Source organism: Mastacembelus armatus, chromosome 11 (assembly GCF_900324485.2).
Source record: "Mastacembelus armatus chromosome 11, fMasArm1.2, whole genome shotgun sequence".
In the NCBI taxonomy this organism is placed as follows: Eukaryota; Metazoa; Chordata; class Actinopteri; order Synbranchiformes; family Mastacembelidae; genus Mastacembelus; species Mastacembelus armatus.
In genome coordinates this window covers 22,145,170-22,158,259 of record NC_046643.1, presented here as the reverse complement: position 1 = coordinate 22,158,259, position 13,090 = coordinate 22,145,170, and the positions used below count along the sequence as shown (strand labels likewise).

At 44.3% G+C, this 13,090-nt stretch overlaps 4 gene segments (V, D, J or C); all 4 read left to right on the top strand.

Annotated features, from left to right (window-relative positions):
- Nucleotides 1–3,264: 3,264 nt before the first annotated feature.
- Nucleotides 3,265–3,843, top strand: LOC113126657 (immunoglobulin kappa variable 3-20-like). The segment is given in 2 exon segments: nt 3,265–3,316; nt 3,533–3,843. Coding segments are annotated over 2 exon segments (363 nt in total).
- A 1,813-nt stretch (nt 3,844–5,656) lies between these two features.
- On the top strand, nt 5,657–6,177 carry LOC113126649 (immunoglobulin kappa variable 3-11-like). The segment is given in 2 exon segments: nt 5,657–5,712; nt 5,810–6,177. Coding segments are annotated over 2 exon segments (393 nt in total).
- A 1,923-nt stretch (nt 6,178–8,100) lies between these two features.
- LOC113126654 (immunoglobulin kappa variable 2-29-like) lies at nt 8,101–8,715 on the top strand. The segment is given in 2 exon segments: nt 8,101–8,188; nt 8,405–8,715. Coding segments are annotated over 2 exon segments (369 nt in total).
- A 1,961-nt stretch (nt 8,716–10,676) lies between these two features.
- On the top strand, nt 10,677–11,266 carry LOC113126656 (Ig kappa chain V region 3381-like). The segment is given in 2 exon segments: nt 10,677–10,731; nt 10,944–11,266. Coding segments are annotated over 2 exon segments (363 nt in total).
- Nucleotides 11,267–13,090: the final 1,824 nt, after the last annotated feature.

The window sequence follows — 13,090 nt, the reverse complement described above, 5'->3', positions numbered from 1 at the left end:
CAGTCGGTTTCTTTTTTTTTAAAAATCAGATCACAATTTTTATCTGTAAACATTGTCAGTGTAATTGTAGAACTGTGTGTTAATGTTAAAATAACCATCCATCCATCTTCTTCCGCTTATCCGGGGCCGGGTCGCGGGGGCAGTAGCCGAATCAGGGATACCCAGACTTCCTTCTCCCTGGACACTTCCTCCTGCTCTTCCAGGGGGACACCGAGGCGTTCCCAGTCCCTCCAGCGTGTCCTGGGTCTACCCCGGGGCCTCCTCCCGGTGGGACATGCCCGGAACACCTCCCCAGGGAGGCACCCAGGAGGCATCCGAAACAGATGCCCGAGCCACCTCAACTGACTCCTCTCGATGTGGAGGAGCAGCGGCTCTACTCCGAGCTCCTCCCGGGTGACCGAGCTCCTCACCCTATCTCTAAGGGAGCGCCCGGCCACCCTGAGGAGGAAGCTCATTTCAGCCGCTTGTATCCACGATCTTGTCCTTTCGGTCATGACCCAAAGCTCATGACCATAGGTGAGGGTAGGAACGTAGATTGACCGGTAAATCGAGAGCTTCGCCTTCTGGCTTAGCTCCTTCTTCACCACAACGGACCGGTACACCGACCTCATTACTGCTGCCGATGCCCCGATCCGTCTGTCAATCTCGCGCTCCATCCTTCCCTCACTCGTGAACAAGACCCTGAGATACTTAAACTCCTCCACCTGAAGCAGGATCTCTCCCCTGGCCTGGAGATGGCAAGCCACCTTTTTCCGGTTGAGTACCATGGCCTCGGACTTGGAGGTGCTGATTCTCATCCCAGCCGCTTCACACTCGGTTGCAAACCGCCCCAGCGCACGGGCGTCCCACAAGCCAACCAAGCTCGGTAGGACTCCTTCTTTAGCTTGACGGCATCCCTTACCTCCGGTGTCCACCACCGAGTTCGGGGATTGCTGCCACGACAGGCACCCGAAACCTTATGGCCACAGCTCCTAGCTGCCGCGAAAACATGGAAAACATGGAAAACATGGTCCATTCGGACTCAATGTCCCCAGCCTCCCCCGGGATCTGGTAGAAGCTCTCTCGGAGGTGTGAGTTAAAGACCCCTCTGACAGCGGGTTCGGCCAAACATTCCCAACAGACCCATAGGCCGAAACAACAGTGAGAGGCCTATCCCCGACCCGAAGGTGCAGGGAAACCACCCTTTCACTCTGGGGGGGAAAACTCCAACACGTGGCAGCTAAGCTGGGGAGCTATGAGCAAGCCCACATCAGCTCGCCGCCTCTCACCGCGAGCAACTCCAGAGTAGAAGAGAGTCCAGCCCCTCTCAAGGAGCTGGGTTCCAGAGCCCATGCTGTGCGTGGAGGTGAGCCTGAATATCTCTAGTCGGTACCGCTCGACCTCCCGCACAAGCTCAGGCTCCTTCCCCCCCAATGAGGTGACATTCCATGTCCCTAGATGCAGTTTCAGCATCCAGGGATCGGGTCGCCGAGGTCCCCGCCCTCGACCACTGCCCAATCCACTAGGCACCGGCCCCTTATGGATCCTCCTGCGGGTGTTGGGTCCACAGAAGGGCGGCCCCACGTTGCTCTTTGCCCGGCTGGGCCCCATGGGGGGAGACCCAGTCACCAAGCGCTCGCCAACGGGCCCCAACCCCAGGCCTGGCTCCAGGGTGGGGCCCCGGCTTCGCCATGCAGGGCGGCGTCACGGTCCTCGGTTTTCGCTTCATAAGAGGTCAGTGAACTGCTCTTAGTCTGGTCCGTCACCTAGGACCTGTTTGCCTTGGGAGACCCTGCCAGGGGCATATAGCCCCGGACAACATAGCTCCTAGGATCATACGGGCACTCAAACCCCTCCACCACGATAAGGTGGTGGTTCAAGGAGGGGGTTAAATAACCTAATCAATAAATAACACACAGGGAAAATGAGCTGATTTGATGATCTGATCTTTATTAGTCTGGAAACTTTGAAACAATCACAGTTAGAGAAAACTAGAAAACATATATGGAAGGAAAAAAAAAATAGAAAGAGATTTTCAGAGTCCAGTGTTTCTTCTCTCTCCTCAGAGTCTGTTGGACAAAATGTGGTTGTGACTCATTGTAATGGAAAAATGAATTGATCATTCTTACTAATTATGATTTTTATTGTTTCTTACTGTATTCTTGACCCAGGTTTGGGTTTTCAGGTTTCACAGGTTTTCATTTACAGGTTGATTCACAGAGTTACTAAGGCTCATGTGTTTTTCATAATCATGTCTGATGTTTATGTTCTTCCTGACCTAGTATAGTCTGACACTAAGGGACACAGTGTTCTCAAGGATGTTGGTGAAGAGTATCTGGGAGAAAGGTTCCTTAGGACACAAGGTGTGGGGAAGGGACAAGTATAACAGAGCACACCCAGGATGGAGGGTTAACTGTCCAATGAGAATATAGAGTTCTAGAATATAGTCTTATTAGGAATAACTTTGTAGAACAATAGGGAAGTACAGACTTAATTATCTGATTAAGCGAATGATTATTTGCATTTACTTTGCATATCTGTATAAGTAGCGGCCTCAGCCTAGTAGGGGCTGAGCAGATGGGGAACAACATGGGAAGACTCTGATCAATTGTGTTCAATGTTTGCTCAATTCTTGCAAGAAATATATTCATAAAAGACAGTCGGTCTGCACTCTCCTTATTGCTCATCCTACAACGATTGTTTTGCCACAACACTCATCCAGCAGCCAAATCCCTGCAACCTGGTCAAACTGTCACTATTGACTGTAAGGCCAGTACAACAGTACATCAGTACTCTGGACCACAGTACTACCTCTCCTGGTACCAACAGAAACCTGGAGAAGCTCCTAAACTTCTGATCTACCTAACATCAAACAGACAGTCAGGAATCTCATCCAGATTCAGTGGAAGTGGAGCAGGAAATGGAATCGACTTCACTCTGACCATCAGTGGAGTCCAGGCTGAAGATGCAGCAGTTTATTACTGTCAGAGTTTACATGTTATCAACAGTCAGGATGTGTTCACACAGTGAAAAATGGTCGTACAAAAACCTCCCTCAGTCAGACTGAACAGAAACAGAACTGCCAGACTGTCAGATCCTGTACATGTGAATATGCAGCAGTGAGGAGGAAGCAGGCTGCCTTGGTGAGGGCAGCTGCAGCTGACTGACTCTGTGTGTTTGCATATGTGTCCTGCCTCTGTGCTCCAGACGTTAAGAGGCCAGTGTTGATCAGTGGCCATCCAGGCCTTTCAGAGCCACCCACACGCCGGCAGCACCATGATGATGATGAGGATGTCTCTGACTCTACTGCTGGCCACCCTGGGGCTCCTGGTTCAGGGTGAGACTCTCTTCTGAAAACTTTGCTTCTGGATGCAGCCAGGTTCACCACAATGATGTTCTGCTCTGATGGAGAAACGCTGACACGAGCAGCACTGAGCTTCTTCCATCTATTGTCCATGTTAAAGACATGATCCTCTACTGTTTGGATGATGATCGCCTTTCTCCAAGCTGGACTGGTCTCAATAAGCCTTCTCCTCTTTTTCATGTTTTCCAGGTTCATCAGGACAAATCACCCTGACTCAGTCTCCTGGATCTCAGTCTGTTGTTCCAGGACAGACTGTCAACATCAGATGTAAAGCCAGTTCAAGTGTTAGCAGCAGTTACCTCCACTGGTACCTTCAGAAACCTGGAGAAGCTCCTAAACTCCTGATTTATGCAGCTACAAGCCGTCACTCTGGAGTTTCTGATCGTTTCAGTGGAAGTGGATCTGGGACTGACTTCACTCTGACCATCAGTAGAGTTCAGGCTGAAGATGCAGGAGTTTATTACTGTCAACAGGGTGACAGCTTCCCGTTCACACAGTGAAATAACGTCGTATAAAAACCTCCCTCAGCTGCAGAGGAACTGATCTGTCTCCACAGCTGCACTGAAAATGTAAAACATCTGAGTTTTCACTAAAATAATGTGATTAACTAAAATTCACTTTTTACATGTTAACACCAGATACAGTTTTTAGCCCATTCAGACTTTTATATCAACAGGATGAGAAACATTGAGCTGGACATCAAACTAAAACTACTGATGTTTCAATTCTCTGATAACTTTAATCCACAGTACAACAACATGTGAACACTAAAACTTTAGGTATTTGCTTCATGTTTCACTATTTTACACTGAAATACTCATATTACTACATATCATTATATCGTTTACTTCACGTTGTAAAATTAGTATATATGTCATATTTCATTTCTGGGAGAGGTTCTCTTCTCCACATGTCATTTGTGTTTCAAAGCAAAAATGCTTTATGGACAATATGCTGACATGTACTAACACTTTAATTTATCAAATGTTTTGATTTGTTAAAATTTGTCTTTGTGCCTGAACTCTTCAACAGAAGCAGAGTGTCCATATTTCCAGTTTTATATCTTTCTATGCTGATGATGAACTATTTATTTCAAATTCTGAAAATATTTTTGATTATTGTTAAATTAAAAAAAAGGTTTTTGTAATAATGAAAAATAAAAGAACTGATTTGATGAAGATTATTTTTATCATATGGAAACTGTAATCTTTGTTGGCCTTGTTGGCCAGGCACATGAGCGTGGCCTTCCCCTGCTACAGCTCCTCACTGGAGGGGCCCAGCACTGTCAGGGTGGGGCCCACTTGAGGAGGAGAGAACAAATTGTAGAGAAACTGGGAGTTTGGATGAAACTGGTCTTCAGTGTTTCATTTCCCTCTTTGAGCTCAGTAACCATGGCAACAGACAGGCATCACTGCTGAACCATGGCAACAGGCAGGTTTCAGTACTACAGATAAACAGGTAACGTGCCACTTAGTTTCTCTGATGTGTTAAAGTTCAATCTGTAAACTACTGAGGTTTAAAGAAACACATCATCTGTTATCAGACATGTGAGGTTTACATTTCCATGATGTACAAAATTCTCCTCTGAAACACAAAAGACCTGAATCATAAATGTGAGATTTGTTCATTCAACGTGAACATTAGATATAGAATTACGTCTTAAACCCCCTCAAACATTCAGACTCCTGTATAAATATAATCATGTTGAATGATTCTCATTGGACACACAGGACGACTTGGGACAATTTAAATATTTGAGTAAGATCTTGTAAATTTATGAAATATTCTTTCCCCAGGACTTAGACTGAAAATTAAAAACCTTTCAGAACATTTTTTAGACATAATACTTTTGTCAAATTAAAGGTTTAGAAATAGGTGAAATTTAAATTCCAGTCAAACCAAATGTTTAACTGTAGATTGTGTTCTGTTCAAACACATCCTGTGATTTGTAAAACACAGCTGCTGTTATAAACATGAACTAAAACTGAGCTCAGGAAAACACCCCAAATTAATTCATCTGTTGAATATTTAGTAGATTTTTAAGATTTAAAACAGATATTTATGAAAAAAAATCCACAAATCAACACATTCCTAATCAATACTGTGATAAAGTGATTGATCCATGAATAATCAGCCTGATCAGAGTGATCCAAGTCCCTGATGGACTCAGTCAGAACATTTCCATAGAGAGCCACTTTGCATCAGCAGCACCATGCTCCAGTGCTCTGGGACAGTTTATAGTCCTGAGAGTTGAACACTGGATGACTGACAGCTGTCCTTCATGACAACAGAAGCCACAGAAATCCTCCTCATCAAAAACATGACTCTGATCTCCGTCCTCATCTGGACTCTCCTCTGCTTCACTCAGGGTGAGGAAAATCTCTTTTCTGTCATGTGAAAATCATTTGCAGTGTCGCTGAGTTTCACCTCAGCTTCTCATGTCCAGTGTTTCTTCTCTCTCCTCAGAGTCTGTTGGACAAACTGTGGTTTTGACTCAGCCAGCAGCCAAATCCCTGCAGCCTGGTCAAACTGTCACTATTGACTGTAAGGCCAGTCCAAAAGCAGTTCACTACTCTAGATCACAGTACTACCTCTCCTGGTACCAACAGAAACCTGGAGAAGCTCCTAAACTTCTGATCTACCTAACATCAAACAGAGAGTCCGGAATCTCATCCAGATTCAGTGGAAGTGGAGCAGGAAATGGAATCGACTTCACTCTGATCATCAGTGGAGTCCAGGCTGAAGATGCAGCAGTTTATTACTATCAGAGTTTTCACAACATCAGCAGTCAGTACGTGTTCACACAGTGAAAAATGGTCGTACAAAAACCTCCCTCAGTCAGACTGAACAGAAATTGAACTGACTGCTGCAGCTGGAAACTACTGCAGAGACAGATACAGTTCACTGAGGACACACACACACACACACACACACACACACACAGTTCATATCAACATTTAACAAAAACGGGTCCAATGATCCAAAATGATGCTGATGGAATTTAAACTCCTTTCTCCATGACAGCGTCTCACCATCCTTTCATATCCCAGTATAATCCCATGGTTTTAAGGGACTGGCCAAAGAATCAAGATGAGCCAAACTGGGACAGTCAGTGAGAAAATGCCTGCTCATGACCTTTGCCCTCAGCCTCATACTGGATCCCAGCTGTTTCAAGTCCTGTTCCCAGTCCAATATAAAGTCATAGGCAGCAGAAACCTTCATGATCAAAGACCCAAACAGCCTCTGCACATTCAGCTCATATCACTACATCAACATATATTTACAGTGAATCTGGTGACAAATGACATTCGTCTGAACACCGACACTGACAGAGTCTGTCTTAGTACTGTTGGATCTGAGTGCTGCTTTTGACACAGTGGACCATGTGATCCTGTTACTGGCACTTGTACTGCCCTTAAATGGTTTAAGTCCTATCTTGACGTCAGGAAGTACTTCATTGAAATTGGTAACTCCCTCAGACCAAATGGCGTTTACATGTGGGGTCCCCCAGGGGTCTATCTTGGGACCCCTTTTGTTCAAGCTTTACATGTTTCCTTCAGGCCAGTTAATACGCAGCAATAATGTGTCCTACCATAACTATGCAGATGACACTCAGATTTACATTTCACTCACAGCAGATGACTATGGACCAGTCGCTTCACTGTGTCACTGCATTCAGAACGCTGCTGCTCTGGTCCTGACTAGAACCAGGAAGTACAACCACATTACTCCTGATCTCAGATCTCTGCATTGGCTTCCTGTTACTCAGAGAATGGACTTTAAAAAAGTGCTGCTTGAGTATAAGTCTCTTCATGGCTCAGCACCACAGTACATCTCTGACATGTTGATGAACCATCTCAGACTCTGAGAACATCAGGGACAGGCCTTGTGCTTGTGCCCAGAGTCAGAACTAAACAAGGAGAAGCAGCGTTTCAGTTTTATGCACCTAAAATCTGGAATAGTCTTCCTGATGATGTTAGACAGGCCTCATCTCTGACAATGTTTAAGTCCAGGCTAAAAACTTTTCTTTTTAGCTCAGCATATGACGACTGAAAGTGTTTTATCTAAAGTGTTTTATCTTAACTCAGTCTCCTGTAATTTTAATTTAAAGTTCATTTTCTAATATTTCCCGTTTCTTCTTTTGCCTATGTCCTTTTAACTTGTCTTTTATTTCTGTAAAGCACTTTGAATCACTCTGTGTATGAACTGTACTATATAAATAAACTTGACTTGCCTTACTGCAGAGACTGAACCTGCCAAAGCAAATGGGATGACACACTCTCTCTGACTATTAACTCAGAAATCAAACAAGCTCAGTGAGACTAAAAGTTCTGTGTGCAGCTTTCAGTCCCATCACATGATCATCCTCAGCACATGGACTTTCCCAGTTGTCACTGAGCTGTGGATGTTCAAATTTCCATTCCTCTGAGCATTTTGGGACAAATGATCCACACTGGCTTCAGAGTCAAAGCATCATTTCATTTTGACAAACTCATGTCTCAGCTTCACTTGGTGAAATCTCCACTTTACAAACACACAAACATGTCACAGCTGTTTTCACATCAATCTACAAAGAAGTGGACGAGTTCACTGCCAGACTGTTTGATCCTGTACATGTGAATATGCAGCAGTGAGGAGGAAGCAGGCTGCCATGGTGAGGGCAGCTGCAGCTGACTGACTCTGTGTGTTTGCATATGTGTCCTGCCTCTGTGCTCCAGACGTTAAGAGGCCAGTGTTGATCAGTGGCCGTCCAGGCCTTTCCGAGCCACCCACACGCCGGCAGCACCATGATGAGAATGATGTCTCTGACTCTACTGCTGGCCACCCTGGGGCTCCTGGTTCAGGGTGAGACTCTCTTCTGAAAACTTTGCTTCAGGATGCAGCCAGGTTCACCACAATGATGTTCTGCTCTGATGGAGAAACGCTGACACGAGCAGCACTGAGATTCTTCCATCTATTGTTCATGTTAAAGAAATGATCCTCTTTTGTTTGGATGATGATCGCCTTTCTCCAAGCTGGACTGGTCTCAATAAGCCTTCTCCTCTTTGTCATGTTTTCCAGGTTCATCAGGACAAATCACCCTGACTCAGTCTCCTGGATCTCAGTCTGTTGTTCCAGGACAGACTGTCAGCATCAGATGTAAAACCAGTTCAAGTCTTAGCTACAGTTACCTCCACTGGTACCTTCAGAAACCTGGAGAAGCTCCTAAACTCCTGATTTATTATGCTACAACCCGTCAGTCTGGAGTTTCTGATCGTTTCAGTGGAAGTGGATCTGGGACTGACTTCACTCTGACCATCAGTAGAGTTCAGGCTGAAGATGCAGGAGTTTATTACTGTCAGCAGGGTAGCAGCTGGCCGCTCACACAGTGAAATAACGTCGTACAAAAACCTCCCTCAGCTGCAGAGGAACTGATCTGACTCCACAGCTGCACTGAAACTCAAAACAACAGACAAAGAACTGGAGGACACTACAGTCAGCTAGTGACTTATTTATTATTTAACTACATTATATTAAAGACAATCAGTCAACAGAAAATTCTCTCATAAATAGATAAAACATTTCAGCCATGACTGAACTACAGACTGTCTACATGTTTTTTATTGTTCATATATTTATTTCTATGGTTTGATGTCCAACAGAGTGACATGTTTCCCTTCAAACCAACAGAGAAGAAAAACTTTTTTATGTTTGTAATTTTTCTCATGATGTTGTTTCTGTGTTTGGATATCTGGATTAGAGACTCAGGGCTTTTATTTTGAAAAGGAAGTGTAGCATGTATGTGGGCTAACCACCAGATTAGATGATTAACCTATTAGCAAATGTTAGCACTTGCTTATGGCAGGCTAGGGATACCAGAAGACTTAGTTTGGCTCAGGGAGCTGTGGTGAAGTAAATGATGACACAAAGAAGAAATTGATTAGTGATGGGACCTTATACTGAAGGTGAGACTGACAAAACAACAACACCAACATATAACAATATAAACCCCAGGCTATATACAATCTACAGATTTGGGTTTGATCTGGTTTCAGGGTAGATGAAGCAGTTGGAAATACACTTCACTATTTAGGTCCTAGTTGGTGTTAGCATGTCGCTACTAGCATCAGTGTTGGCATCAAACCTTCATGATTAAAGACCCAAACAGCCTCTGCACATACAGCTCATATTCCTACATCAACATATATATACAGAGATTTGTTTGAACACCGATGCTGTAAGAGTCTCTGTCTTAGTACTGTTGGATCTGAGTGCTGCTTTTGACAGTGGACCATGTGATCCTGTTACAAAGGTTAGAGGACTGCATAGGCATCTCTGGTACTGCCCTTAAATGGTTTAAGTCCGATCTTGAAGACAGGTAGTACTTCATTGAAATTGGTAACTGTGTCTCAGACCAAATGGCATTTACATGTGGGGTCCCCCAGGGGTCTATCTTGGGACCCCTCTTGTTCAAGCTTTACATGTTTCCTTTAGGCCTGAGAAGCAGCGTTTCAGTTTTATGCACCTAAAATCTGGAATAGTCTTCCTGATGATGTTAGACAGGCCTCATCTCTGACAATGTTTAAGTCCAAGCTAAAAACTTTTCTTTTTAGCTCAGCATATGAAGACTGAAAGTGTTTTATCTGAACTCAGTCTCCTGTAATTTCATTTAAAGTTCATTTTCTACTATTTCCTGTTTCTTTTTTGCCTATATATTTTTAACTTGACTTTTATTTCTGTAAAGCACTTTGAATCACTCTGTGTATGAACTGTACTATATAAATAAACTTGACTTGCCTTACTGCAGAGACTGAACCTGCCAAAGCAAATGGGAGGACACACTCTCTCTGACTATTAACTCAGAAATCAAACAAGCTCAGTGAGACTAAAAGTTCTGTGTGCAGCTTTCAGTCCCATCACATGATCATCCTCAACACATGGACTTTCCCAGTTGTCACTGAGCTGTGGATGTTCAAATTTCCATTCCTCTGAGCATTTTGGGACAAATGATCCACACTGGCTTCAGAGTCAAAGCATCATTTCACTTTGGCAAACTCATGTCTCAGCTTCACTTGGTGAAATCTCCACTTTACAAACACACAAACATGTCACAGCTGTTTTCACATCAATCTACAAAGAAGTGGACGAGTTCACTGCCAGACTGTTTGATCCTGTACATGTGAATATGCAGCAGTGAGGAGGAAGCAGGCTGCCATGGTGAGGGCAGCTGCAGCTGACTGACTCTGTGTGTTTGCATATGTGTCCTGCCTCTGTGCTCCAGACGTTAAGAGGCCAGTGTTGATCAGTGGCAGTCCAGGCCTTTCAGAGCCACCCACACGCCGGCAGCACCATGATGAAGATGATGTCTCTGACTCTACTGCTGGCCACCGTGGGGCTCCTGGTTCAGGGTGAGACTCTCTTCTGAAAACTTTGCTTCAGGATGCAGCCAGGTTCACCACAATGATGTTCTCCTCTGATGGAGAAACGCTGACACGAGCAGCACTGAGCTTCTTCCATCTATTGTCCATGTTAAAGAAATGATCCTCTTCTGTTTGGATGATGATCGTCTTTCTCCAAGACTGGTCTCAATAAGCCTTCTCCTCTTTTTCATGTTTTCCAGGTTCATCAGGACAAATCACCCTGACTCAGTCTCCTGGATCTCAGTCTGTTGTTCCAGGACAGACTGTCAGCATCAGATGTCAAGCCAGTTCAAGTGTTAGCAGCTGGCTCCACTGGTACCTTCAGAAACCTGGAGAAGCTCCTAAACTCCTGATTTATAAAGCATCAACCCGTCAGTCTGGAGTTTCTGATCGTTTCAGTGGAAGTGGATCTGGGACTGACTTCACTCTGACCATCAGTAGAGTTAAGGCTGAAGATGCAGGAGTTTATTACTGTCAGCAGAGTAACAGCTACCCGCTCACACAGTGAAACAACGTCGTACAAAAACCTCCCTCAGCTGCAGAGGAACTGATCTGACTCCACAGCTGCACTGAAACTCAAAACAACAGACAAAGAACTGGAGGACACTACAGTCAGCTAGTGACTTACTTATTATTTAACTACATTATATTAAAGATAATCAATCAACAGAAAATTATCTCATAAATAGATAAAACATTTCAGCCATGACTGAACTACAGACTGTCTACATGTTTTTTATTGTTCATATATTTATTTCTATGGTTTGATGTCCAACAGAGTGACGTGTTTCCCTTCAAACCAACAGCGAAGAAAAACTTATGTTTGTATTTTTTCTCATGATTTTGCTTCTGTGTTTGGATATTTGGATTAGAGACTCGGGGCTTTTATTTTGAAAAGGAAGTGTAGCATATTTGTGGGCTAACCACCAGATTAGATGATTAACCTATTAACGAATGTTAGCACTTGCTAATGGCAGGCTAGGGATACCAGAAGACTTAGTTCGGCTCAGGGAGCTGTGGTGAAGTAAATGATGACACAAAGAGGAAATTGATTAGTGATGGGACCTTATACTGAAGGTGAGACTGACAAAACAACAACACCAACATATAACAATATAAACCCCAGGCTATATACAATCTGCAGATTTGGGTTGGAGCTGGTTTCAGGGTAGATGAAGCAGTTGGAAATACACTTCACTATTTAGGTCCCAGTTCACAACAAAGCAATAAGTTGACCAACATAATTACAGAAATTATACAGTAACAACATTCACAATTACACAGGACCTTGTACCCAGACAGATGATGAGTCCGCACCACAAACGGTACCTGGTCAGTAACAACTCGTACACACTACACACATGCACCACACAGAACAGTGCAGACCATGTGCCCTTCAGTGCCTGCAAACTGTCCATGGGATGTGACTTGTCCAAGGCCGAGGAGCAGCTTCAGTGGAAATGTGTGGCTGTGAGTGAGTTAGTGAGGGGACCAGGGCTGAAACAGCCTCCTACCAGACCCACAGGAGGACGGGGTCAAACTGGAGAACATCAGGCTGCCCGCCTAGCTCGCCATCAGGTTGAACCCCAAACAGGAGTGTGTCTGACCCGTATCCAGTATGAACCAGTAACACGGCTCTCCACAGCATCACAGTCCCTCAGTACCATGACATGTTTAAACCAAGCAATAACAATGCAGAGCAAAGTGCTGGGTTGGTATTAAAGTCATCAAAACACAACAGAATAATTCCTAGAGATTATTGGTGTCAATAGAAACTCACTGATGCTAGTAGCAACATGCTAACACTGATGCTAGTAGCAACATGCTAACACCAATGACACAAACAGACTCACCAATTCCAGTTGATAAACAGGCACCGAACGGCTCCTACAGCGGCGGTAGTTGGTTGCTAAGATCACAGAATAGCAGGTTTAAGTTTACAGTGACTTTAACACGGAACCAAAGAGAAAATAAGCTTTTGTTTGTTTGCTTGTTTGATTGTTTGTTTGTTTGTTTGTTTGTGTACATACCTGTTGCAGTTTTCCCGTAGCTTTCCCCTCACGCTATTGAAGGGAGAACCGGAAACAGCTTGTGGTTCCAGCTGCAACGAACACGATTGGCTGGCCGAGTCACATGACTCCAAGCCATGCCACGTCGATATAGTGGTGCGTTCAAGGACTTATGGGTGTGAAACAACACTAACCAAGGCGGGTTTGGACCTGGGTTAGAGAAGACCATCATAGTGTCTGTTGTCAGCTCTTTCAGACTCTGCTCACATGTAAAAATGTCTTTATTTGAAAGGAGTTTCTCACTGATCTGTGTCTCTATATGCTGATGATATTTAACT